A 27766-nucleotide genomic window follows, 5' to 3' on the forward strand; every position below is an offset into this window, starting at 1 on the left:
TTAGTAAGGCCTGTTAGCATCCTTAGGCCTCTTCAGCTGCACCTTCAGTCTCTTCATGCCAATCTGGAAGCCGTTCATGGCCTGGATGGCTGTCTGGGCGCTGGATGGGTTGTCAAAGCTCACAAAACCTGAGACGGAAATGACGCAACACACACGCTTTCACGTTTGAGAAAAGGCAGTTGTGTTTATCAGGAGAAAACAAGAAAAAGACAGCAGCCACCACAGTCTTCACCATCTCACTGTGACTCACCAAAGCATTTGCTTTGGTTGGTGGCTCGGTCGACGAAGACCTTTGCAGAGATGACATTCCCAAAAGGCAGGAACATCTGGAGTATCTCTGAGTCTGTGAACTCCTGTGGCAGATGGTAGATGAATATGTTACACCCCTCAGGACCTGTAAACAAAGGCAGAAGAGGCGGTTACACCATGCTCAGGCTAGAGGAATAAGCAATGAAACTCCTGTCTGAGGTAAACTAAATGGATTCTTGCTCTTTTTTTCACCACTGAAACGGTGATTTTCTGACATTCAAACCCTTAGAGGAGGAAAAAAGTGACTCAAGTTGTTACTAAAGCTTAAAAGAAAATCCTCCAAATTTAATGTAAACGTTTGAATGCATGAAAGGAAAAAAAAAACTGCTTCTAGAAATATTCTGGAGATGATGGACACTGAAGACACAGATGGTAACATTCTGAATTAAAGCCAGACTGAATAAATGAAACGCGAGAACCTTAAAACATTTAGTTTTAACAGTAGATACTTTCAATTGCACCTGATTATAAACATCCTGCGTTAGTTGCGCATCGCTTATACCTTCAGCTCGATTAAATTGTAAAAGATGGAAGCTAGGTCAAATGTTGAATAAAGTTTTGCTCCACATTTCTTAACATTGCCTTCATCACCTTCCTCATTACTGAAGCAAAGTGGGATGGACTGCAGATACTGATACTTATTGTCAATTGTGCACAACTACAAGTGCAGAAGTGCAAGGATGCAGAAGTAGAAATATTGATCAAAGTTTGTCCTCTGTTTGGCTGCTATTAAACATAAGTACACGCCAATGTTTCCACCTCAAGTTAAGAGACTAGCTGATTAAATAGTCATCATCAAAGGCATAAATCCGGCGTGACACTCACAAAGTTTGACATCTTCACGCCGCATCCTTGCTTGTTGCTCATACTGATTTTGTAAATGAATAAAGTTTGAACAGCAAACACACATCTTCACACTCCACATTTTCATGAATAATAAAGCAAGCCGAGTCAGCAAATTATAAATAGTGCAATAATGTGTTCATGTTTCAAAACCTCACTTTTAAATGATGTCTCTGGCTGTTGTGTTAATGTGTGAAACAACCAGCACTGGCACAGCTAGAGGACTGCATGAATGGAAGAATATGAAGGAAAATATGGTTCATGTACCCCTGACTCACAGACATATGCGTCAAGAAAAGCTTTTTGTTTCCTTTTTTTTTCATTGATGTCACAGTCATTTAAAAAAATCCACCTCTCCAATGGCATGAGGTGAGGTGTTTTTACATCGATTATTATGTGTATTTGTGGGTGTGTAAGGGTGGAATAGGTTTCTGATCAATGTGCGTCACACTTTTGGGTGGACTGCATTGAAGAAAACCTTTCTTGGTGGTCAGTGTTACTTGTAGGCGTAGTTTGATGAATCTTTCTGTTTTAGCTTTAGTGTGTGCATACATTTTGACAACATATTCTGAGCCATTTCTTACAAAAGGAGGAAAATGAGTCTTTTCCAATATTATACAGTCTATTTTCACTCATCTGTGGGAATTTTGTACATGTAACTTACATATAGGCTATTAGTCATTAAAACATGGGGATGCAAATCAGTCTTAAACTCAGCAATCCAGCTGGCTCCATCATTTGACAGGGACACTTTGTAGTGAAATATTTTCATATCTGCCATTAACTTATTTTACATAAGTGACTGAAACGCTGCCAAAGAAAGAAAAACAAAAAAAAAACATCACAAACAGAAAAAAGTTACACTTCTTAAATGAGATAATGTAGCATAAAAAGAACATTTGACTTAGTGGAGCTTTGAATATTCCAGCAGACAATGCATTGCCTTACAAAAAGCAAAAACAAAACAACAAAAACTAAATTTATTCTAAATGTGAGATGCCTCAGACACTCTGCTTGCTTAGTTAGCTATGTGCGTTCACACAATGACCACGCTGTTCTTCGCAGACATGCTGTTCTTAGCATCACACCTGAAATCTGCCACAGTGGCTCAATACATTACTGTCATTTCCTTGAAATAGGAAATTAATATAAATGGTGTGATTGGTATACCAGCTGTTGAGCTCAATCAAGTAAAAGAAGAAAGTCTGCTTCCAGTCTTTCCAGTTTAATGACTTGTTGCGTTCTGTTTGACATAACTCTAAATTGAATATAATTTCCTGTTAGACTGCAAGACAAATGACCGATCTCAATATCTTCAAGGTGTTCAGAGAAAATTGGTTGTAATTAAACAACACAAAAACTAAGTAACATTTGTGTTTGGTCATTTATTTCTTTATTAAAAAATACTTCTTGGCAGTAAATCTCATAACTTTGTAATGCTTGTTCCTGTTTAAATGTTGCTGCATTTGTCAGTGAATGTTTTTGCCGGATGAGCAGCAGAGCTGAATATGTGGGTTGTGCAAATCTTCTGTGTGCTAAAACGTTTTGAGGTCCTGCTTTGCTCTTTGTTAGAGCAAATCTTTCTATGATTGTAATGAATTTTAGTTTAAAAGAAATATGGAAACAAACCTACTTGAGTCATCTCTGCCACATGCTATGGGTATGCAATACCATAAGTAAGTGTATGTTATACCATTGATATCTCAATTATTGACCATTTCACTATTATTACTTCATTACTAACGTTTATCTCAACCATTTTCTAAAAAATAGCTGTAATATTTTTTCCTTGCTTTATCTTTCTTTGAGCAATCTTCAAAGGTTTTTATAAAAGGTTTTATCAGTCTCATTGTCAGCAAAATATGCATCTGTTGAAAAGTGTGTCCTTCAAAGCAACCACAAATCCAAACAAAAGCAAAACCACTGGAATGTTTCTCTAAGATACGGCGGCCATTATTCCACATTTGTGTGCAGTTGTGTGATTTACCTTCTCTTTGCTGAAGCTGCTGCGGCTGCTGTGGCTGCTGAGCCACCAGGGTGGGCTGGTGGGGGAACGGCTGTCCCACCAGGCCGTAGGCAGCAGGGTAGGTGGCTGATGGAGAGGAATGACAGGTGAGAAAGGAGAAGCGGTGATGCGGGAAGAATGCTGCAAATTTTAACACCTGGCAGAGCTGCATTACTACCTAGAGCTATGAAAACTGAGACTGCCTTGTGTTTAGTGGGAGATGTGTGACCATTCAGTACTGATGGAAGATGTTCTGTTCTGTAATATAAGTGCATGTTTTCCCATTGGGTGAAAACTTCTACTTTATACATACAATACGGAGTAGATTAGCAGCACAAAGGTAAAGAACCTGCTTTTAATCATGGTGGGAGATGTGAGATCTAGTGGTCAAACTGACCAGTTTTTCCAGTTAACATACTGAAAACATTACATCAACAAAATGAGCAATGAGAACTCTGCAAAGACTTAAGCCAGCCAATTTTTATATAATGCTATGAATATGGGAGATAGCAACTTATTGAAATATGTGTAAATAAAACTAGAAATTCTGTGTAAAATATGACAACAGAATTAGCTAAATTAAAAGCTGTTTTTTTGCATGTAGGTTGCATATTGTTTTTTTTTTTTCTGAACAAATCTGAACTCTGGGGGAGATTTATCCTTTCATAACACCTAAAGACCTAAATCTTCAGTCATCTGTCAGACCTCAGCCTTTTCTTCCTGTTTTCCTTTCCTACAAATGGCTTCTTGACAGCTATCCTTCTATAGAGACTATTTCTGATGAATCTTCAGTGAACATTAAATGGATCAGCTGAAGGGTTAGAAGCATTTCTCAGATATTTGATGAATCGTTTTCGATTTCTTCAGGACATCACTTTCAGATATTGTTCATCTACTACAGACTTTTTTTCATATAAGCCAACCACTTCTTATTTTGTCCTTCACATGTTATTTTTCTAATTTATCAAGGACACACTGCACATTTCTGCAAAAAGCATAGCTTTTTCTAATGAATTCATCTGAAATCAGCTTTTTGGTGTAATAGAACTACTATTAAGCTGTTCAAAATGCAATTCAATAAAATTGGAAAAATTATTATCACTGTTTTTTTACACCAAGCTGCCACTATGAAGGTGTGATACTTTTCAAAATTACTTTTTTGTTCAGCTGCCTATTATGAATAGACAACCCTATTTTTTCCCTCAAGTTATACTTGTGTGTTTCATTTCACACATTCCATGTCGGCATTGAGTGGTTTGACAAGAAAAAAAACCATTCCTCTGAAAATGTTCAGGTACAAGGACCAGACTGACCGCTTTAAATAATTACAAGATGGTCTGCTCCTTGGAAGTCAGATTTAAATAAATGTATTGTTGCTCAAGATATTTAGTGCTCTAAATGTTTTTTTTTGTCACAATCTAGTGGACTAACCTGTGTAGTGCTGCATGCCTGTATAAGCTTGCTGCAGGGGATCCAGGACAGGACTCTGAGCTGCAACAAAGCAAAGACACAGGTTACCAACCACTTAAAAGTAGGGTAGGAGATGTTTTTAAGGATCATTTTTACTATTTTGCTTAAAACCCCTCTCACACTCTGATTGTACTCAATTAATTAAATGCTGTAAAACAAAATGGAAAAAATGTGGAAAAGACAGGAGTGAAAAACCACCATCCAATCATTTTAAAGGACCAGTTCTAAATGATTGGATGGTGTCAAGTCTATCACACTTGATTGCCATTTGTTGCTCCTCCCTCAACCTTTTATACACAGTCTATGTCTCTCAAGTAATCTGTGTGTGTCTTTTTCTGTGCACAAATTACTCAGAGGCTTGGAGCACTTGTAAAAGCATCGAAGCGAGAGCCAGAGCTTGGCTAGTTACATTTGCTAGCATATACATCAAAATACAGTGAATCCTTGGGAGCAAGCATTGTGTGTTCCTGTGCTTTGGAGGCGTTGCTTTCAGGGGAAGTCTGAAGAGAGGTGTTTGTACTTTTGAATTTTGTATCTTAAAAATGTAGCTTGCTTAAAATACCTTTAATTCATTAAAAAAATAATCCTCAAATATTTTTCAGAGCACATGATCATGTTCTGAAAAATATTTGGTGTATTAGTTTTCCAAACACATATTTTCCTAAGATCCTAACTGTTGCACATGACAGCAGAAAGCATCTATAGAAAGACTTTAAAATTCAAACCTACTAAATAAACACTAACATTCAAAAGTTTTCAACACATTTCCTTTTAGATTCAGTGGGAAACTTTTTACAATGTCTGTACCTTGATAGGCATGAACCCCATTTGTGTACAGGGTTTCTGTGGCCGATTGGCCGTTGGGTGGAGCTGGCACAGAGGGGTAACTGTTCACTGCAATGGGAGGAGGCAGAGCAGGGACTGGTGTTGCTGCAATGGAGGGAGGAGTGCTGGTACCTGCAGGCAGTTGTAAAAGAAAAGCATGAATGTCATTATATTTCAAAGCCCTGGAGACTTATTTTTACTGGTAGTGACAGGATCTCACGTGAACACAGTTTTCTGCAAGAGTGGGCAGATTTGATTACAGTGCATGACAGATTTCTGTTTAAGATTTGGGCTCTGTGGGAAAAGACACTGAAGTCACAGGTTTCATGTACAAATCCCAATGTTTGTTGTTCAGTTGCATTCAAATAAATGACTGCACATTAAGGAAGTGAGTTTCCTTGTACGATGAAATTCTTGCTTTGCTGTCCAAACTGAATGCCATAAATATTATATAGAAATCATGTCAGGCAATTTTCAATCAATTTACTCTCATTGATTTTTATCATTTTAATATCTTATAACAATACAAGCACAGCGTCATTTCTTCAGAATATTTGTTTACTATAAACAATATAGACACTGTTCCCTTCCTGAAAATCCCAGTGCACTCTTATTGGTCAGCTACAAAAGTGTGAACAGCCACCAGCCAAGCATTCTGCATCAGCTTTACTAACATGGGAAATTCCACAGCATGGATGTACTGCATGTAAACAAGTCCATGATTACAAAAACAGGCTGTTTCGTCAAGTTTTTGAAATAACCAGGAAACAACAAACTCTAAAATATAATAAAGAAAATCTACATAATGACTCTTGGCCATTTTTAACCAGATTTTGGTGGATATGTGGCACGCAATGTGAGGTGTACAGCACTTGAATATTTTGTTGGATTAAATAGGGACTTCAAAAGTGAACACTAACGTCCCAGAAAGCAAAACAAATACTTCCAAATGGATGTTTGCAATTTTGTCCTCCTGGGTCCACCTTTCCTTGTGCATCTGTCCTCATATTTCAAACAGAAATCTAATCAAGGCTGGCCAGGGCCAGATATTTCTGCCCTCATTACCTGAGGACGGGGTGATGGATGCGATTGGCGTGGCAATGATGCTGCTGGGGTTGAGGGCAGCGAGCTGCTGCATCTGAACCGCTGCCACCGTGGCAACAGGAGAGAGGTAGGCCGACTGAGCCACCAAAGCCTGCTGCTGCATCAGCTGGAGGACAGAGAGAAAGAAATGGATGTTGTGATGGAGATGAAAGGAGGAGTCAGAAGATTTTGTGCTGTTTAATCTTGTGTCTTCAAAGTCGAAGAAGGTACTTAAGTTTAAAACGCCAGCTCAAACACACAATTATAGAATATATTGTGTAAAGACTCAGCATCAGACATTTAGTGAGAGATTAGTTCATTTTGCCATAAGTGCAGTTTGTTCAATTTTTTTTTATTTTTTTAAATTAAGCTGAAATATTGAGATCCAGTCATATAAACTGAACTGTGGGCTTTATACTCAGTATATTTGAAGGTCACATCCAGAAATAATGTGAGAGAAATTTGTCCATAGGAACATGCTCCCATCTCATGATCTTCATAATTAGTCATTATGGCCAACGTAGGGGAATAATTGGTCTTTGCATCATGCTGTGTGCTCCGTGTCTAGACTACAAGTGAAAGAAACATTACATTTATGAAATCCTGCCTCTGCCATTTAAATCTTTCAGGCACCCTAATAATTTTCCATTTGAGTAACCAATTTTATTTTACATTTTATTTGATTTTTTTTTACATTAAACTGTATAACATCACTATAAATCAATACATCCATCCTAAGTATAAAAAAAAGCTGTCAGGCTTCTTTAAACACCACAAATTGAGGAGCTGTAAATGAGGCAAAGCTGAAACCATTTGCAGTCAATTAACAAAGAGGAGAATAGAGATCTTGCAGAGGATTATATAGTAATTTGCTATTTTCCAAGTAAAAGCATCCGGTTACATATTAAATCAGTCACATGGAGCATATCTAATTGAGTAAGCTTTGCTTTCCAGAGAGTTGATTTGGTTTATTTTTGGCTTGTGTTGAGTACAATAGCTTCCACTGCATGTCACTGGTTTTAAAAGTTATTTCCCTTTAAGACAGACAACAGTCTGTGAGGAGCTTTCTGTCTGTGCCTGCACTACAAACTGATTGATGGTCAAACTGCTAATTGCCACGTAAGATGTTCTTCACAGACAACCAGTATGAACAGTGAGGAATAAAGTTACACAGGATATCTCCAATTAGTGCATCTGTGTGGTTACAAGCAAGATCTATGTCTAGTTACCCTCCCAACAATCAAATAAAGGCTTAATGTTAAATTGGTCATGCAGAGAGAGATGGGAGATTTAGCCTCCTAGTGTTTTTTTTGTGGATCATTACTTTAAAAAAAAAAACACACTCATGACAGGTAGAGTGTGTCTAAAGAAATCTGTTTGAGTGTTCCTCACAGCCTGTGTGTAGGCGTTGTAGGCTCCGAGGTGCAGGGTCATGGGACTGATGACTCCCAGCTGAGAGGCCACCTGCTGCATCCGCCTGAGCCCTCGCTCCTTCTCCGAATCTGCAAACTTAACCACCAGGCTGGAAGAGGCGCCCTGCGGAAGAGTCACGGAAAATCAAAACTGGCACAGCTTTTCACACCAGATCACCTCTCAGAAAGATGAAAGCGACCCTTGAGGATGTCATCGCAATTAGAAATACACTTGTTAATCACCCTGCCTGTAATCTGGGAGCATTTTTTGCCATTTTCAGATGCCTGAAATTGTGCAATTGTTAGACAGCAAAGCAAAAACTAATAATACACACATGTCTGCAGTGCAGGCAAGTCTTTGATTATGCATTTGAATTTTAGATAAATATTCCCCAGAGTGCAGAACAGAGACCTACTTAAACAAGGCCATGCAGACATAATAAAGTTCAATAAACACTCATTTAAGTTTAGCGGTTTTGTGTTTAATGATGTTGGTATTTTGGATCTACCACCGGCTGCCTGCTCTCTAAATAATTTGTACTGACATTTTCTCTGAAAAATCCATATAAACGCACCACCACCCACACTGTCCTTGGTTATGTCTGTCTGGTGATTTTCGTTGTCCCTTGTCTTCCTTCATTTCTAGTCGGTTTCATACTTCGTATGACTATATTAAATAAATATTCAAGACATCCTTGAAACATTTATGGTGAAGTTTATAGGTGTGTTTGTAGGTGTGTACGACACAGATACAAAAACATATATAGTTTGCTAGTGTAATAAAATCCTTCAATGAAAGGCAGAGGTTTAACAAATGAATCAAAAATAATCGATCGGCAAACAAAGACTGTAGAGCCATCGTCATATTCAGACAGAGTAGTGGTTTGGTTCTGTGGTTATATTCTGTGTAACCTAGCCTAGGAGGAAAAAACTGTTCAATGAGGCAAAAGGAGTTGAGTAAAAGTGCTAAAGACTTCACATGTATGCTCATGAATTTATTATGGTGAAATCTTGACTCAAGGTTAGATGGAGGAAGCAGCAGCATCATTCTCATTTGGAGTTTCATACAAGTACTTTGACTGCAGTCGACAGAAAAACGACGAATAAAGCTAAAGCTGAATTGTTTGGGAGGATCGGGTAGCCTTGCTTAAGGTAAAGAAAGGGCATGAAAGCGTGGGATTATGATGACTTTGGGCTGCTTTGTGGTCTGTGCATCTTTTCAGCTCACCATCACTGATGGGAAAATTAACTTCCCACCTTTTCGAGGTATCATTTGGAATAACGTCAAGGTGACTGTCCAGCAGATGCAGCAGGACAATGATAATAAAGAGTAAAGTAAATCTGCTGCAGGCTGACTTCAAACCAAGAAAATCCATGGGTAACCAAAGAAAAAAAACCTGTGAAATGACCTCTTAAGGGTACATGGACAAACTGAATTGGTTTTGTTAGGAATAATGATTCAATATCCCCCCTGAAGAAGTGGGATCTACATCTACAACAATAAACTGAAACTTTTCTTTCTGTTTATTGTGGACAAATAGGTCACTTTATTCATCTAGGCTATGAATGATTGACGGTCTGGTTTTTTTAATAAACACCCTTTAACCCTATAAAGCCAAACATATCATATTTGATACATATGTGAAGTTTCGGAGACATTTTGCATCACTTTACAGTAAAAACTTTGCTCAAAATCCCGTTGAACATAGTCTGATACTTGTCTTCTGACCCCTTTAAAGACCCCAGGAAGCAGAAAATTACACTAATAATTTTGACATATGTTAAAATGTAATGTGCCAAACAAAATTGTTATATTTTTTGTTACATTTTGTTAAAGGGCCAAGTAAAGACCTCCTATTAAAAAAAGGAGGCTTTTCTTACCATTTTTTCATGGAACAGGCTTAAAGTGTTAAGAGTGGATGTGTCTGTGAGTTATTATTAGCTTAAACACATTTTGTTGATCTACACTCACAATTTAAAAGAAGATAACGTCACACTTTATGACCAGATGAACAACATGTGCACTTCTGAGTTGAAATTTTCATGCAAACTCAACTTATTATGTGAAAAAACAAAAAATCAAAACCAATTGACAACACTGGAAAAAAAAGCCCTCTACTTTGTGTAAGTGTGTGTGGAGGTGGGGGACAGAAATGAGAAGAGGTGACTATTAGCTGAGTCACCATGTTGAGTGTCCAAAGATTTGGAGCATGTGAGTGTGTCTCTTTGATATATTTGAATTGTGAATATGTGTGCATGTGTGTGTGTGTTTGTGCAACTGAGTAAAGCTGAGTGTGTTGACTGGAGAGGGGACTCACAGGTAAAGTGCGACTCCCATGCAAAGCGTTGATGGCGGCCTGGGCCTCTGCGTTGCTCTGGAACTTTACAAATGCACACCCTACATGAAATGACACATCATTAAACACAGCCTCACACACACACACACTCAAACACACACACAGTATTACAAAACTGCTTCCCTTTAAAAATACATTAGAAGCCATCTTACATCCAGTGCTCCATCAGTTACTGTGGCATCATTAAACATGGTCCACAGAACATTCATTGCTTCATCAATCATAACCCGTAAACCACCAAACGCATCATTAGCCATGACCCATAAAACCTATTGCACTATTAGTTATGCCTCGTGCAACAAAAGTAGAAAAATCTAGCATCTGTGTTTGAGCTGTCGTTGGACTTTGATTTACACAGCAAATATCATTAGCATTGTTGTTAGTGACAACTGTAATTTATATCACGTGGTGACAAGGTGCCGCAGGCTTCATTCTCAGGGTTACAAACAGTTAAACAAAGTCAATACCACTTTCACAGTCCTGACCCAGAGTCTGGTTGTGATCGTTTGCTCTTGCGATACTTGAAAGGACATTAGACTTTAGGCTGTTTGGAAAACTGTCTTATTGTTAATTGTTTTATTTATCAGCAGAAATCTGAATTATTTATTTTGATTAGTTAAATTGCTCTGGATACGTTACATAAGAACTTAAAGCCTAAAATGAGGAGCCAGTTAGATCGTATTAGTTGACATTATTGAACATTGACATGTCTACATCCCATCTGTAGCTACCAGTTATAAATTAGCATTGGTCTGAAGTTTTGTGTTTGGGTTACAAACTGATCACTTGGTTCCTGGTAAGATGGATTTTTCTCCCGACTGTGATTTTGTGAATTCCTTTGGACATACATCAGAATAAGCAGAGTATTGCATAATTCTCCCCCACAATGCTTTCTAGTTAACAATGCCTCTTATGGATGCAGAGGCAGTGTAAACACAGCTGGGATGTGTAATCTCATCAGCAAAGTCTGGGTCTACCTAGGGACCTCCTCCCAGATGGCTCAAAACCTCCAAAGGAGGATGCCCAGGAGCATCCAAACCAAATGCCTGCAACATTTAATCAGTCCTTTCTTGTTCATGTCTTTGCATGTTTGAATCCAAGACACTTGTTACCGCAATCTCATCCACTTTGTCCCTCAATAAATCTTAAAAATATAGGTGAGGGTTCAAACTTTGTCAGATTAAGAAATCCAGAATTTCGTTTTCACCCTGAATGCTGTTTTTACCACAACAGTCTCTTATAAAGCCTGTAGGCATCACATCCATCTGCCTGTCTGGATCTTTCTGCGTTATTATTCTTATTTGTGAACAAGGAAACTTAAACTCCGTCAATCTGGGCTGTAAATCGACACACACACACACACACACACACACACACACACACACACACACACACACACACACACAAACACACACACACACACACACACACACACCCCACCCACCCAGAAAGCATATCTAACATGGTAATATATAATCTTATGAAACTCTTGTGAGTGTCTCGCATGTGCAGCAGCAACTCAGATAAACTCAGACAAAAGTGAAAGTGAAGCCTAATTTGCATCCTGTCAAACAGTCCTTAACGCAGTTTGTTTGGGCTGAAACAGAGCACTTTAGTCTCAGATTGTATTGCTCTCTCTGAGGAAGTCTTTTGAGCCAAAGAAGTACCTTAGTCAGAGAAGGCCAGTTCCTCAACTTTGTTCTTTGGGAGCCACTGTGCTGCAGGCTTTAAATGTTTCCTTGCTCAAACTCAGCTGGCTCAGCTGAATGGGTCATTACCAGACTTGTGCAAAACTTCAAGACAAGCCGTTGATGAGATTAGTTTCATTTGACAAGGTGTGTTGGAGCAGAGAAGTGTCTAAAACCTGCAGGGCAGTATGCCGCAAAGACTGGAGAAGCACAACACTTTGTGCTCACTTGAGACTCTTACACTTGGCCCCACTTCTCTGTTTTGCAGAGGTAAGATTCCCCTTTTCTTTTGGGGCTTAAGGGTGATGGTCACCTAATCCTCAAAATGGTCACAATCACCCCAAATTTATCCTTAATCCAGAAAAGAAAAGGGATACCTTAGCTCAAAATGGACAAGTAGTGTCGAATGGTATGGCAAAGAGGGGTAATTGAGCTGAGTACTGTGACTTTAGATACTGGAATATCTCACAATAACAGTGATATTATGAGCAAAGAATACAAGGCAGGAAGCAGGAAAGTGGTTGCCTACATAACTGTGCTACAGAATGACATTACATGTAGTTATTTCCAAATATTACATTTAAAATTTGGCAAACTGAAACTTTTACAAAGAAGAAATGTAAAGTAACAAATATTTAAAATGTGATATTTGATTATTAAAGTAGCTCAAACTCATAAAAACTCTGTTGGATGCCAGTCTTTCTGCAAAAATGTACAAAAGATAATCTACCAGCTGATAAAAATCAGCATGTCGTGCCTTGTGATGTGTTGTGTGCTTTTTTTTTCTAAATGTCATGCTTCGCTTTTCCGCATTATTCTTTGGATTTCGCCGTGATTTGACGTTACCTTTGCTGGTCCCATCAGGCCCGCGGAGCACCGTGCACTCCTCTATGCTGCCGAACGGCTCAAACATCTTCCTCACATCAGCATCCGCCTGCTGTTTTCCCAGCATACCCACAAACAGCTTCCTGTCTTCTAAGGAGAAGGATGATGCCAAGATGGGAGGGAGAAAGCAGGATCATGTGTGGGTTAAGTGAGTGAGGACAAAGATGGAGAGGAAAAAGATGTTTTATGAGAGATACAACACAAGCACTGACAGTGAGAGGTGCCATGTCTCTGTACGTGTATAAACAACAATGTGATAAGCAGCCATAGACGTCAGCGTGCTGTTCTTCAGAGAGCCACCAGAGTGCAGTAAGTTGTGCAGCACAACAAACAAAACAGCATCTGGCTGTGACTCAAATGTTTGTCACCCTCTAAGAAGCTGTGCCGTCTGTCCCCGAAGGATCAAGCCAGTATTTCTGCATCCACTACAAGTCACTGCATTTACGTTTCTGCAACTTTTTTTCCACAGACTGAAATGCTGAGATACAATCAGTCATGCTGTCGTCTTCATTGTTCATTTACATTCTGTACAGCTTGAACGTCGGGGACGCAGCAGACGAAAATGTGTCTTGATTGGAAACACCTGCATGTGTAGCGTGTTGATGTGGAGCCTTTAAAAAGTCCGCTGATGAAAATCACAAACATTTTTTTTTTTTATAGTGCTGTCAGATAATCAATGCCAGGGCACAAATAGAAAGAGAACAACAACTGAAATGAGAAATTACTCTTTTCTAGTCGGTTTTGCTTTTATATTTAGGACTTATTAGACATGGGAGTTTCTTGATACCAAAATAACACCAGTACCAGTACTTCCATTATTCAGACCTAATTTTGCCAGAAAACAACACCCACTGTTACACTGAATTTAAAGCATTTTCTGTAAGTTCCTCTGATGCATGAATTTAAAAAAAAACAAAACAAAAACAAATCCACTTTTTTTTACATGCAATATTTTACTTCTACAGAGAAATTTTCTTTCTTCAGTAATATTTTACTTTTATTTTGTTTATTTATTTTATCTATTCTATAGAAATATTTATAAAATAATATATTATCACAATAAAAAAGAAATATTCTATAAAAATTGACTAATGTAATTTCTTTCTTGTTTATCACCGAGGTAAACTTGGTATTTACATGTATATGTATATAAGAAATCCTATAGTATATTTGTTTATTCTTCAGTGAGTGGCAGTGTGTTGGGAGACCCTCCTAATGTCCACTGAAGTAGCAAAATTACAAATATCCCATCCTCATTCATGAATAATGCTAGAAAACAGTCTTTAAATAGGTGTCCACTATAGCGGACACATTGCATCAAAGGGTTAATTAATCCAAAATGCTAAAAGTGAAAGAAACCAAACAGTTAAAAAAGTTCATTGTGTCGTTGAAAGATTCAAAGGTTTCAGAGTCTCTGTAAGCAAAGAAACAGAATGAAGCACCTGCTTTAATTGGCCCTTTTGGCCAATCCTGCAGCACTGTGCTGAAAACAGACTGAATTTCACACTTCACTAAATGAGCTCAGGAGCAGTTCTGAAAACTACTATCAGTGATTATTTTGTTGCTGAATCTACAAATATAACCATACAAAAAAAAAGTATCAGATACAAATAAGATCTAGAAACGGCAATAATCCCGAATTTGTCCGGTCTATTATAAAACACACTGAGAAGAGGTGGAAAACTGTTGTCTGATCAATCAAACACTGAAACTCTTTCTTTGAAATCATAGACGACGCATTCAGCAGAATAAAGAGGAGATGAACTATCAGCCCATTCTCTGGCTCATAACTCGAAACGTCTGCAACTGTGATGATATGAGAGTGCGTTGGTGCTCAAGGCGTATTAAACTTGCACATCTGTGAAGGTACCATTAACCCACTGAGACCAGATGCACCATACTGTATGCATGTATCTCACTTTCAGACCGGGAGGGATGTTTGTGCGCTTTTGACCTTTCAAGCTTGATGTGACATGAGCATCACTTTAAGCTTGCCATCAACTTCAAATGACAAGGATTCTTCCCCCACTTACATATTGATGGAGATGGAGATAAAAGCATAGGCGGTCATTTTAAATAAAAAAGCAAAAGTTTCACCTCTGAATTGATTTTAGTTATAATCATCTAGGGCAGTGGCAATTGTATCAAATGTTTTCAAACATTTCTCAAGATTATTAGCATTTTTCTTTTATACAATCAGAACAAATTTATGGAATAAAACAAGCTGTCACACAGGCAACATGATTTTCCCCTCCATACCAGCAACACAGAAGCTAAATTTATCTATGAAGTAGGAATAAGACTAATTCCAGTCTCTATACTTACACCACTGAGCCTCAGCAGTTTGCAAAGGCTCACAGTGATCAGCCATAACAAGCAAGGAACACTGCTCATCTACAAGACAATGCAACAGAGTCTGGTTCCTGTCAGTCGCGTGGATCCTACTTACACACTCTTCATCTAAAACAAAGACTGAACTCCTCGACTGTAGGAGTAGCAAAGAATGATTAGGAGGAGTTCAGAGAACACAACAAAAAGAGCCTCCTAACTTATAAGACAATGATCTGATGAAGCGTGATGGCAATGCGAGACGGAATCCCAATAAACAGACCCAACAGCGTCCAGTACCAACACTTAACGGCGCCTTTACTTGTCCTTTTTCTGACTAGCATAAGAAGGTAAAACTTAATGTTAGACATAAGGTCGTTTTTCTTTTTCTTTTTTCTACCTGACATGGTTGCAAAATCTTCATGCGAATGATCGTCTCTGCACTTTAAGTATCAGATTTGACCTGATTCTAGCCAGAGTGCTAAAACGCTTCTTGCAAGTGTTTAAACATACTGATTTGCAAACTTTTCTTTTTTTTGGTGGCGGTGTGGACTGTTTGAACAGGTGCTGGATGTCTGGGTGGGGACAGGTGTCTCTTACCCCCTCTGCTTTCGCTGTCTGCCGGTTTCACCTGGATTGGGCGGTTCATCTGAAACAAAAGCACATAGTACTGTCAGTCAATATACAGGTAAGCGGTCGTGATCGATACAAGGAAGACAAATGAGTGAAAGTTATGAGCTGAAAGGTGGCTGTAAGTGGCACTAATTGAAATTTTTTATTGTAGCATTTAATCAAACCGCATTCACCACTGTCTTATGTGTGCACCATTCATTTAAATGAATTATCCCTGACTTAGCAGTGGCATATTTGTGCTTGAATGGATGTTAGGGGGATATTCCCTGTACTCCACACAGAATTTTTTCTTTCCTTTCCTTTTTTTCCATATTTGTTTGTTTGTTTTTGGCCAACACTACTCCAGCAGCTGACACTGATATGTGCCACATTACATTTGCAGTGTCATACAGCCCCTCTCTTCCTCCCCACCACATCTCTCCCTCTCAGAATCTGCTCTAATCCCGCCGTCTATCGTTCCCTCTCTCCCTATCACACAAAACCAGAAAAAGCACACACCCACGCGGGATTGGGGAAGTGATCAGATTAAGAACACTCGCCAGCTAATCTGGATTAAAGGAGCACGTAGCATCAGAATACACAGAGATTCTGAGCCTCACAGAAAGGCAGAGAGATGGATGTCTGCAGGGTTGGACAGTCAGGAATAGTGTCTGAAGAAACAGAGAATGATAACGGAAACTGAGACCACCCAACATTGAGAAGAATTAACCTTTTCATAATTCATCAAGAACCAAGCTGCTGAAATGCCATTTCCCCCTTCCTGTGCTTGTCTCTCACCACTAACTAACTAAAGCTCGACGTGAAATTGTGCACAAATCAGTGCCTTCGCAGCTTCTCCTTCAAATATATAGAGAGCATGAAAATGGTAAAAGGCGGCATTGAATGAAATGAAGACAAAGAATGAACAGGAGAGGGCAGAGAGGGGAGAAGGGTGGGATTGAGAGGGATTGAAGGGAATGGAAAGGAGCATATGGAGGCGAGGAGGGAGGCGGGGGGGAGTGCGAGGTTGACTAGGGGAGGGGTGACAAGTCAAGGTGAGAGCAACAGAGTGACACTCTGTTAACTGTGGCTTAATGAAGGTCTTAATTATGGAGCTGGTGACATTTCGGCCAGTCACTGATCCCGTGTCACTGATTGATCCGCCGTGATCGGTCTCAGGGAGATGCTATCGATCGGTGCAGCGGTCGCGCTCCTGCCGGCGGGACCCGCATGAACAAACATCCCCACGCCACAAATGCCCGGCTGAAATACCACCGGCACCTGCTGCGGAGGGATCCTGCGGCTCCACACTGAGAGCATCCGATTGATTGCACCAATTAATGGGATGATGGAGGGAGAGCCATCTTCCAATCAGTCAAGCAAATGGAGTCACTGCATTCCGTGAATAATAATTTTAGATTAAAATATTGGTAAAGTTTTGTCTTGACAAGAAATTTGCTCCAGCAAAAGGAACATTTTCCTGACTGGGTCTGTTTACTGAAATTTATGTAGTCAGACTAAAGCGCTCAATAAATATCACCTCTGTGAGTATAAGAGGGGCCATTCAATGTCTCTTATCCACTGTTTACCACGGCACCACTCACTTCTCATTCTGTTTGCACACCTCCAGCACAGAGGGCTCAACATGATTTACTGCTGGATTTTTACACTTTCTGTTATTTAAAATGTTTTAAATACATTATATTGTTGCATGTCTTTCAACATATTCTGTGTTTATACAATGAATTACAGCAGATTTCATTTAAAAAAAACTGTAACTTTAGTTGATCATTTTTAGACATTTTGGTCACTTTCCGCCTTTGTTTATTCAAGAATTTATTCAGTTTAACAAAATCTGTGACCCAGAGGGCACATTTCTTTAAATAAATCCTTACTTACTGCTCAGATAAGGTGAAAGCAAGAGTTTTAACAAACCATACCACACACATTTTACATGGATCTAACATTTATGTGAATTAATGTAAGAAAAAAATCAAGATAAAAAAAAAACAAAATTTAAAAATTTAAATTCTGTTTTTTCTTTGGGTGGGGGCAAGTATTGAACTTATGACATTAGTTTATGTGACACCTTTGACTGATGTTAGAGGGGGGGAAAACAAAACATCCCATGGCCCATATTTCATTGTAGGGGGACAAACAGTGAAGGCCGTGGCGGTGGTGATAAGAAGAGGCGCAGCAGATGGCTCAGGAGATTGGAATTAGAATATACAAGAGGGAAAACAGTGAGAAGTGGAGGCCATAAAGGCTGCGCCACTTCAGATCAGCACAGCAACCAGTCCCACCGCTCTGATGAGGGCTGTGCTTGCATGGCCATCGTCATGACAACCCCAGTGATGAGAATCTCACATCAGGTAAACAAGGTTACCCGAGCAAAGTGCAGAAGAGACGTATAAAAGACAAAAAAAACATGAGAAGGACAAAGGGTGCTTCTAGGTCAAGAGGTTACATGTTTAAGAAAGGAAGGGGGAGGGAAAAAAATGGAAGATGCCGAACATCTAAAAGAGAAAAAAAAAGAAAGGGATGATAGAAAGAGCGTTCGTGCCTGTTGAATGTTGGCGCTGCCTCGACAGCAGATGTAAAAGCAGGGAGCAAAATATCTCCCTCTAAGCCTCAACCACTAACACACACTTTACAGTGATTTGCTCTCTCCCTCCTCCTCCTCCTCGTCCTGTTGCTCCCCTCCCCTCCCTTCAGCTTGTTTACAAAAACAGTCCCATACTGTGCACAGACAACACACAGGCAAAACCTGCCTGATCAACAACCCATTATGCCAGTGTGTTTTTGCTATTAGAGATTTTCCTCTTTTTTTTTTGTGTTTCCGCCGTCTTGCGCTCCATCACCAGACACACAGAGCAGACATTATATACAGTCATCTTTCAGCTAAACACACAATGTCTGCTCCTGAGCGCACATCTACGCATACTTTTCTTTCTGCGATGCCACTGGGGGATTTGACAAGGATTATGAGATATTAAATCCATAGATTATCCAATCAAATCACAGCTCAACCCCTTCACCGCAACACATGAACCCCCCCCCCCCACCTTCAATGCCATCAATGCTCATACAAATGGAGGTGTGGCATTCGCTGTGTTGTAAATACAGCTTCATTCACGACGGCAACATCAATGTGCTTTACATTAAGGACTGTTTACAGTTCGGTACAGTGAAGTATATTGATGGTGACATTTTCCCCACATCTCTCTTATGACCTGAAAATCAGATGATTATCTCTCCCCTAAGCGCAGACGCTGATGTTTATTCTATACAGTCGGCCGCTGCTGCTGTGTGAGGGTGACACATTTCTGCCGCCTGTTTTCTCTCCAGTTTCAATCCATTCTGTTTGCCTGCCCTAAAAAAGCAGCCGCTCTGAATGGTAAACATATCAGCAGAGACCATCACCCCTGCTCTTTCAAGAACATTTACAGCAGCGAGGCAGAGCTGGAGGGGTAGCGGGTGGGAGGGAGGGAGGGAGGGAGGGGTAGCTGGGTGGGGCATAGAGGGTGGTTAGAGAAGAGAGAGGGAGGGGGGGGGGGGGGGGGGGGGGGCACACACAAAGACAATTTTCCTTCTTCACTTCACCTCCCCTCCGCTCCATCACACAACGCTGGTCATTGCATCGTTCTGGTCGCCTAGCAACCTGGCATCCCTCGTTCCCATCGTCTCCAGGCAACGAGACCTGCGACCATAATCAACTTGCCACCCCCACCCCCCACCCCCCACTCTGTTCCTTTCCCATCTCTGCTGCTGCTGCTTCTGCTCCCTCGCTTCTCCATCCGCCTCCTCATCGCAAATACGTGTCTTAACGCTGAGATGCACTTGTGAATTCGCTTTGCGGGGGGAGGGTCAGATGGGAGGAGAAGCACAGGTGGAAATTGCTGTATTCAAAACCCAAAATATGATAAAAAAATAAAAATAAAAAAAAACAGAAGAAAAAAAAAAGAGATGAAGAGGCACCTGATTATGCGTTCACACAAAGAGCTGGAACAAAGCGGAGATACACAACTGCGGTCTGTTAATGTTTCCATGCGTGGATGAACACACAGATGCGCACACACATGAGCAGGCAGGCACACCGAGTGGAGAGAAACTCCACGTTCTCCTGCCAGTCACTAAATCAATCAGACACAAAGAGACGGACAGCACAGTCCTGGTACAGTTCAATAATATTTAATCAATGTCCAAGTATTCAGTGTCAAAGCTGTTTCCTTGTGTTGTCTCCCATCTTACAGGGTTCAATAGCTTGTCCAGTATTACAAAGAAGCTGACAGCTCTTGAAGCTGACACTCAGCCGTTTTGTCAGACAGCCAACTAAAATCCCTCGGAGTGAAAAAAAAAACAAAAACTGAATATCAAAGAGTATATTTCTAACAACACTTGAGTTGACTCTCAATTGTCTTGTCTGTTCTGATTGTTAAATATTCATGTCAAGTGTTGTTTGACTCGAATCAGTGAAGCAAAGAGGGGGGGCGAAGTGAAACATGCACAGATTCCTGTGTGTCCTAATTCATCTTTTAATTTGTGCACAGTTTACATACTGAAATCCACTACTCCTCATATGTATTCGTGTTCATTATATAGTTTCTCCTTCAAAGTTCAAAGCACTTAATGAATGTTGTGGCTTTTGCGTGCTTACATCTACCAAACACCCCCCAACACCCACCACCAATCCTCACTACCCCCCATTCCAAAACACACTATTTCTCAGTAACAGATGTCTGTATTTAAGCTGATAAACACACTGTCTCAATGCACCCCCCCCCCCCCCCCCCCCACTCTTCATTATGTCAAACTTTCATTCATTTCTTCCTCTACCCCCACCCTTCATTTGCCCAATTCCTCTCTAATTCACACCCTTTTACCACCTCTGTAGACCCAATCTGCATTCATCATGACAGTCGCCGCAGAGTGACGTACAGAGGACGAGCCCTTTTTTTTTGTTGTTGTCAGTCAGCACCGCCTGTCCCACATCGTTCCCGCGGCACATTGATATGCATGCATATGTAAATGAATCAATGCATGAATGCACACTTAACTCCATGTAGATTCATCAAGTGAACGCACTCGCTCTGAGGCGCACTAATTGCTATCATCACCATCCACATCCCACTGACATTAAGATATAGGTTACATGTTGAGGCGCCGGTTTCTCTTCATTGTCAGATAGTGTTGCAGGTCACATGTTACTGTTCACACTGTAATACCATGTCTTAGCCCCCAGTGAATCATTTTTGACATGTGACACATTAAATGTCATTTTAGCAGCTTGTTTTTAATAAAAGACTGACCAAGATACGTCAGCTGAATGAATCTACTACGCTGAAAGGTATATGAAGGAGAGTTAATGTCCCCCTGCAACAGTTCTTAGTTGATGTGTATCCACAGCTGAATGATTGCTCAGACATGCATAAGGCATGTATTATAACATCCTATCTTTACAACTTCCTATCGCTCATCCTGCTTAAAACGCAGACTCTATATTTAGTTCATGCAGGTTTTTTTTCTGCATATTGATAAAAACCCTTCTGTCTGCTCTGTCTTCCCCACGTCTGAGTAAATGTCAGGCTTAGTCAGATGTTCCATTTAAAAAAGGCCTCTTCTTCTGCTTCTGTGGGAAGCAGGAGATTTCATCCTCATGCACGTTGCAGATTGTGAACGAGGAAACATGACAAAAAGCCCATAATACAACTTGAAACTTCCACCTATCCAACCATATCTTTGGATGCGTGTTCTCCATGGATACAAGTGCGCTCAAAAGCAAACAGACAGCACACCATCAGACAAAAGCACACACCCTTCATTAAGCTGTGCTAGTGTGAACACCTGTCTTCTCTTCCGCTGCTGCGTGTGCAAATATACAAGTACACACTTCTACTACTTCCCAAACGTCTCACTAGTACATGTAGATTTTAGATTTTAAACACAGAGTGAGTCATTGTTGTACACTCTCTTAAACAAACATGACAGCACGTTCATGAGTGGGCTCTAAAGGTGCAGGTGGCAAGAGGGGTTGGATTTCTCTGAGGGGATCACACAAACAACTTTGAGTAACATCATTTTAATTACTACCTGGTCAAACATAATTCAGAATTTTTTTTTTGTAATATTCATAAAATCTCAAAAACAGAAAGATACTACAAGAAAGTCCATTCTTTCTTTCTTTATTTATTTATTTTTGCTCATTAGTGGAAGTTTCCATTCATCTTTTCTAGTCCATATTTTCTGAATACAAACATTAAATAGCCATAAATGCTGGACTGGAGGCAGATTAGGTGTTTCTTCAAGTTTTGAGACCTTGTGCCAAGCTAAGCTAAATTAAGCTAAACTAAGCTAAGCTATATTAAGCTAAGCTAAGCTAAGCTAAGTAGGCTAGCATACAGTTTGTACCAGGTTTATATCTAAAAAACACACAAGAGCATTTTATCAATCCTTTCATCTAACTCTCGACAAGAATACAAACAAGCTTAAATTCCAAAATGTCAGACTTCTCCTTTAATTTCCCATCTTGCTACTTAATTAATCTCAGGTTCCCAGAACCATTTGAACATGTTTTGTCTGACGAGTGCTTTAAACCCCAATATATTCCACGAGGTATAACAGATGCCTCAGTAGCGGAGGAAATATGCACATAGAAAAGGGAGGAATCCAGAGAATTGTGACATTTTTTTTTCTTTTTGAATGTCTTCAAAGGTTAATGGATTGTAAAAATATGGCTGATTCATTTTTCACTCATGTTAATTATGTAAATTTGCTTCAGCTCCACTAGCCAGCTCAGAGCCGAAGCTCTGTTCTGGATTCTGCTTTGTGAAACACCTTAATTTAATGTGGCATAATGTGAATGTTATTGTCTCCACAAGACTCCTAACAGCTGACTGGGCAAGACAAATGGCCTGAGACAGAACAAGGATGAATCATAACAACAGAAGGGGACAGGACGCCCAAATAGGACAGAATGAGTACAGGTCCTTTAAAAACATCCATTTTCACATTCAGAGTGGATCTGCTTTATTTCCCCTCCCCTTTCCAACTCCACCATTCTCACTTTCTTTCTTTTTTCCTCACTTTCAGCTGCTTTTAACACTCTTCTTCCTATCCCCACTTAGAGAAAGACTCTCACCTGAAATTAAACACAAGACCAGGTGCTTCTCTGATACAACCATCTGTTCGCCACTGCCTGACTTCTCTGGCTTTCTTTCTTTTCTCGTCTTTCTTCTTTTCCATTGTTAGCAGAGACAAAAGAGCAGGATGAGTGACTCTTTCTACACAGGAAGGAGAAATTCTTAAATGAAAAAAAAAAAGGAGCCCTAACCATTAATGACATCTTTCAGCTTTCGCCACATTCAGGTGTGCTTTCATTTAGGCTCTCTCCTCTCAGTCCTATAATTGCTATCGTGTTATTCCTTTTGGATCACTCTGGCCACGAGATGCCAAAGTTAATTATTCTCTGGCATTGCAGGTGCAATTACACGACAATTACACCACAGCTGGTGGCAGGGGTGGAAACAGATCTTGTCCTTGTGGGCGTGTATGGAGCTAATAAGATGGTTTTTGTCTTCCCCTACCCCCCAACACCCCACCCCCCTTTTTTTGCTTCTTTTGGCAAGTGGAGGGGAGGGGGCAGGGAAGGATTGGCAGAACACAGGAGGGTTTAGCTTGTTCCACATGGCTTAGAGGTAAGAGGTTGTGAGGAGTGCCGCTAGAGTAGAAGCACAGGGGGGGGGAGAGGGTTTTAGTATGGGTACTGGGCCCTGCTGATCCTCTATGAGGGGTCAGGAAGGTTATGCTACTGTCACGCTAACAATGGGATTTCTTTTGTCGCTGTCCTAATAGCAGTCCACTTCTTAAAACTGTTTCCATATCCTCCCAGCTGCCTCTTGTCTGTCATTCCAGCAATATTCTAGTACAGAAACTTGACCAGAATAAACATTAAATGCCATTACCCTAAAATGACTAAATCATTTGTCATCCAGGTTATTACTATTTGTTTTAGGATATTCGTTTTATATTCAAAATTTTTAAACGGAGTGACGATAAAGTAAACTTTACACCTTGAAATGAATTCAAGCTTCTGAAAATGTGATTTCAAGTCCTTGTCTCTGCTCCAGGGTTTACCTTTATTCACCATTTAATTAGGGCTACAAACTGTTTTAAATTAGCAAAGATATCTTATTATGACTTTTAAAACATTAAACTCAATGCTTTCCTGTTAGATATGGAAAGCAAAATCCGCTCTTCTTAATATCTGATGGTACATCCATGTTTCAGTTGATAAGTTAGATGACTTCTTTGTCCTAAATGTATTAAGCTATAATTATACCATACCATTAAATAATATTGAAAGCAACCCCTTTGCTATAGCTCTGCATTTCAGCACATATTCTTCTCTGTTCCCTCAAAAACTACAGCATGAGCTGACATTCAGGAGAGGGAGGGGAAAAAGGAAAAAAAAAAAAAAAAAAAAAAGAAGTGAATGATGTAGATTTTAACAAAAATAACCAAAAGGAAACGAGGGTAACGCCTTGTTAGTAAAAGAGGAAGCAGCAGCAAGTCTGGGAGCACACTCTGTCTCAGTAATTCCTTGCCTTGTCGCCTTGTCTCCCATATAGATGGTTATTATAGAGACGCGGCTGTCATGTCATATTTAGCTCTGGAAATGTCATTTGGCAGCACACCTGCTGCCTGGCTATGCTAATAAAACTAGGTTTAACTTTGATTAGGATTCAGAGAGAGAGGTGGTGGTGGTGCGGAAGGGGGGGGGGGGACGGAGACACAGAAAGGAAAAGAAAACATCAACCAGAATAAGAGCTGGCAAAGTCACTCCAGCAGAGAGCCTCATAGCCATCTCTCTCGACCCGTGACATGTAAGCAAGATGAGTCATGCCTCGACTGGATGGATGTGTCTGGATGCATCACATATGAAACATAAGAGGGAGAGCAGCCTCTGACCTTTATTAGAGCACATCAGCTAAAGGGGGAAGTCGGCCCTACATGTCAAACTTTATTAGTTTTCCGTGCGTCCACGTGTCTTTGTGTTCAGATAGCCTGCAATTCTGTTTCCTTTGTGAGTTGGTGAGAACTTGAGAATAAAATAATGCCACACTCACCCCTGGTAGGGTCTTCTGCTCATGCAGTGCATTCTGGGCTTTTAGGGCAGACTCGCGTGCACAATATGTGAGGAACGCACATCCTGGAGGAAGACAGAAGTTAAAAGTTCAGCAAACAGGAGATAATGGACGCTACATGCTATCTGATAGGTTGTAGCAGTATCATAAGGCATGAAAGCAGATAAACTATCACAATAATTCCCATTTGCTTCCTGTGCTTCGAGATCCATGTGTTTACCGTTTCTGAAAATGTCTCCCCAAAATTTGTTAAATAGATCTCCTTGCACCAGCTGAGACCCATGAGAATATTAAATCATAATATCTGGAGAAACAAGCAGCCTGAATGAGTCTTTAATATCACGCTGTTCAAACAAAATGTATGCAGCACCATATAATAGAGAAAGGCCTTCATTAACCTTTAAAACTCCCTAAAATCATGAATATGTAAATATATGCAGAATAGGTGTTATAGGTGTTAGAGGACTGATACCACCTGGCCCGTGTGTGTCCCCAATGGCTGATGGGTTTTGTGGATTTTTGAAAGCCTTTTGTTTTCTCTTCTCAGATTAGCATGAGAAATGACTGTAAGGACGATTGTTTACTTAGATCACTTTCCAGATTCAGTCCATCTGTCAATATATTTTTTTCAAGTTTTCTTCAAAAATACGAGAATGCTGCTCAGCATGTGATGAAGAGGAACAGCAGTGGGTAGCATGGGTGGTGACCACGCCAAGCGAAATCATTAAAATACATTTTTAAAGACCTATTTCAATTAAAAAAATGTTTGTTTGGTTCATTTTTCTGGTGTTAATGTGTGATTTATACTTTTATAGGTTAACGTTTGTGTTATTATTTAGATTACAGTAAATCAGCAGTGAAGAGAAGCATGTCAGAACACACAGCAAAAAAAAACAAAAAAAAAAAAAACTTGGGAACTAACAGTCATTTTATGTATGAGCTCAGCATTATTTGTCATCATTACTGTACAGTTAACAATTACATTAAACCCTGAACATACTCGTGCAATTATTGTACATTTACAAATGTTGTTAACTGTTTAAATTTTGTTTAAAAATTCATGTTTGTTCCTTTTTAAGTATTAGTCTTGCTGAGTGAAACACTTTGGGTGACTCATGGTATAAATAAAGATTTACTTATATAACGATGGGGACATCACCTGATGCACTAAGAAGTACCTTGCTCCATTTCTCTAATATATTAATGTATAAAAATATCACAATATTGCCGTCTCTAACTTATTCCTCCTTTTTTCCGCAGGTCTTCCTAAATAAATGCAGTTGTGCATGTTGATCTGTCTTCCCTGTCCTCTCCACTCCAACCAGTCGAGGCAGATGGCTGCCCTCCCTGAGCCGGGTTCTGCCAGAGGTTTTCTTCCTGTTAAAGGGGAGTTTTTTCCTTCCCACTGTCGCCTCGTGCATGTTCAGGATGGGGGATTGGATCGAAGTCATGACTCGATGCAATCAGTTGGTTTCTATTATAGGCTACATATGAATTGGCTTGAAATGATGTGTCTGTAAAGTGTCCTGTGACAACATTGTTGTGAAGTGGCGCTATACAAATAAAGCTGAATTGAATTGAATTTTGGAGTTGCTCCTCAGGTCCTTAGTGAGGCAACTAAATTAAATATGCTCTTGACAAACAAGCAATGTGTCTCAAAGCACTGTTGTGTGAAAAATCAACATTATTTTCTTACTGATTATTATATCTTCAAATATGTTGCTTCCTTAATTTATTTTAAATGTTTGGACAAGATAAGCATTAAGATGACAGCTGTGCAAATAAATATAATCATGAAATTGGTTTTAGCACTGCCTTAAACATAAATATTTATATCTTCAAAAATGTTTGAGCATCTCTCCTAATGTATCTTTATTTGACCTGAAAACAAATTTTTAAATAGACAATTCCTTTTGTGAATTTGAACTGACTTAATAAAGTATACAAACAATATATGGACATAAACTACTGACATCAGATCGTGTCTTGATGCTACTCGATGCTATAGTGGGTGATTGGCCCCAAGTTGGCCTTTAAAGATGCTTCAGTGGACAACAGCTCAATAGGAAGTCGTTTAAGCTAAATCATATTTACTGGAAATCCAATCACAGCTGGAAAATGTAGGAGAAACTCTTGGGATCGCATGTTAACTTGCTTCACTCAGCCCCCACATTGATCTCCATAGTGGCCTCCCAAGCACCTTGCTTACCTTTGTGCATCCCTGTATATTTGTCCTTTATCACCGTTAACTCATAGATCTTGCCAAACTGCTCAAAGATGGGTTTCAAGTCCTTTTCCTCAAGGTTTCGGGGTATTTGCCCGATGAAGAGCTTGATTGCGTCAGGCTCCTTCATTGAGAAGTCTAGAGAGGAATCATAACACACACACACACGCACACACGCACACACACACACACACACACACACACACAGTGAAAGCAATGAGGAGGAGCAGGCAGGAGCCTGCAGGCTTAAATTCACACTGCACAGGAGGTGCAAACAGGAGGCCGGGGATGGAAGTACAGATGGGAGCATTCAGTTGGAATAGGCGGCTGAAATAGTGGTTTCTACATCCTTAGAGAAAAGCAGCATCAAATACGGTTGTAGATTTTCAATTTATGGCACAGATTTCACAGGAAAACACAACAATCGCACTTCTCTTGAAAAAGTGACGTAAAAAAAAAAAAAAACATGCATCAATATATCTAAAATACTACCTTTTTTTTGGCAGCAGTGGACAATCTTATTTTGAATGGACCATACATATATATATATATATATATATATATATATATATATATATATAT

At 39.8% G+C, this 27766-nt stretch overlaps 1 protein-coding gene and 1 long non-coding RNA gene across 2 annotated transcripts in view; one reads left to right on the top strand and one right to left on the bottom strand.

Moving 5' to 3' along the window:
* Positions 1-26458, top strand: part of LOC306769803 — a 34108-nt gene extending 7650 nt beyond the window's left edge. Inside the window, exons 2-3 of the long non-coding RNA XR_013771713.1 lie at positions 15770-15893; positions 26221-26458. This is a non-coding gene — a long non-coding RNA (uncharacterized lncRNA). The remainder of the gene's footprint in view (positions 1-15769; positions 15894-26220) is intronic.
* celf3a (cugbp, Elav-like family member 3a) lies at positions 1-27314 on the bottom strand (the record flags this gene model as incomplete). Its single annotated transcript, XM_079258522.1, has 11 exons — positions 1-128; positions 251-394; positions 3140-3244; positions 4589-4648; positions 6518-6662; positions 7928-8071; positions 10266-10345; positions 12839-12967; positions 15806-15854; positions 24943-25025; positions 27170-27314. The coding sequence occupies 11 exons, from the start codon at positions 27312-27314 to the stop codon at positions 1-3; spliced, it is 1212 nt and encodes a 403-aa protein (XP_079114648.1).
* Between the last annotated feature and the right edge of the window lie 452 nt (positions 27315-27766).

The sequence above is a fragment of the Telmatherina bonti genome (assembly GCF_933228915.1).
Source record: "Telmatherina bonti genome assembly, chromosome: 19".
Lineage (NCBI taxonomy): Eukaryota > Metazoa > Chordata > Actinopteri > Atheriniformes > Telmatherinidae > Telmatherina > Telmatherina bonti.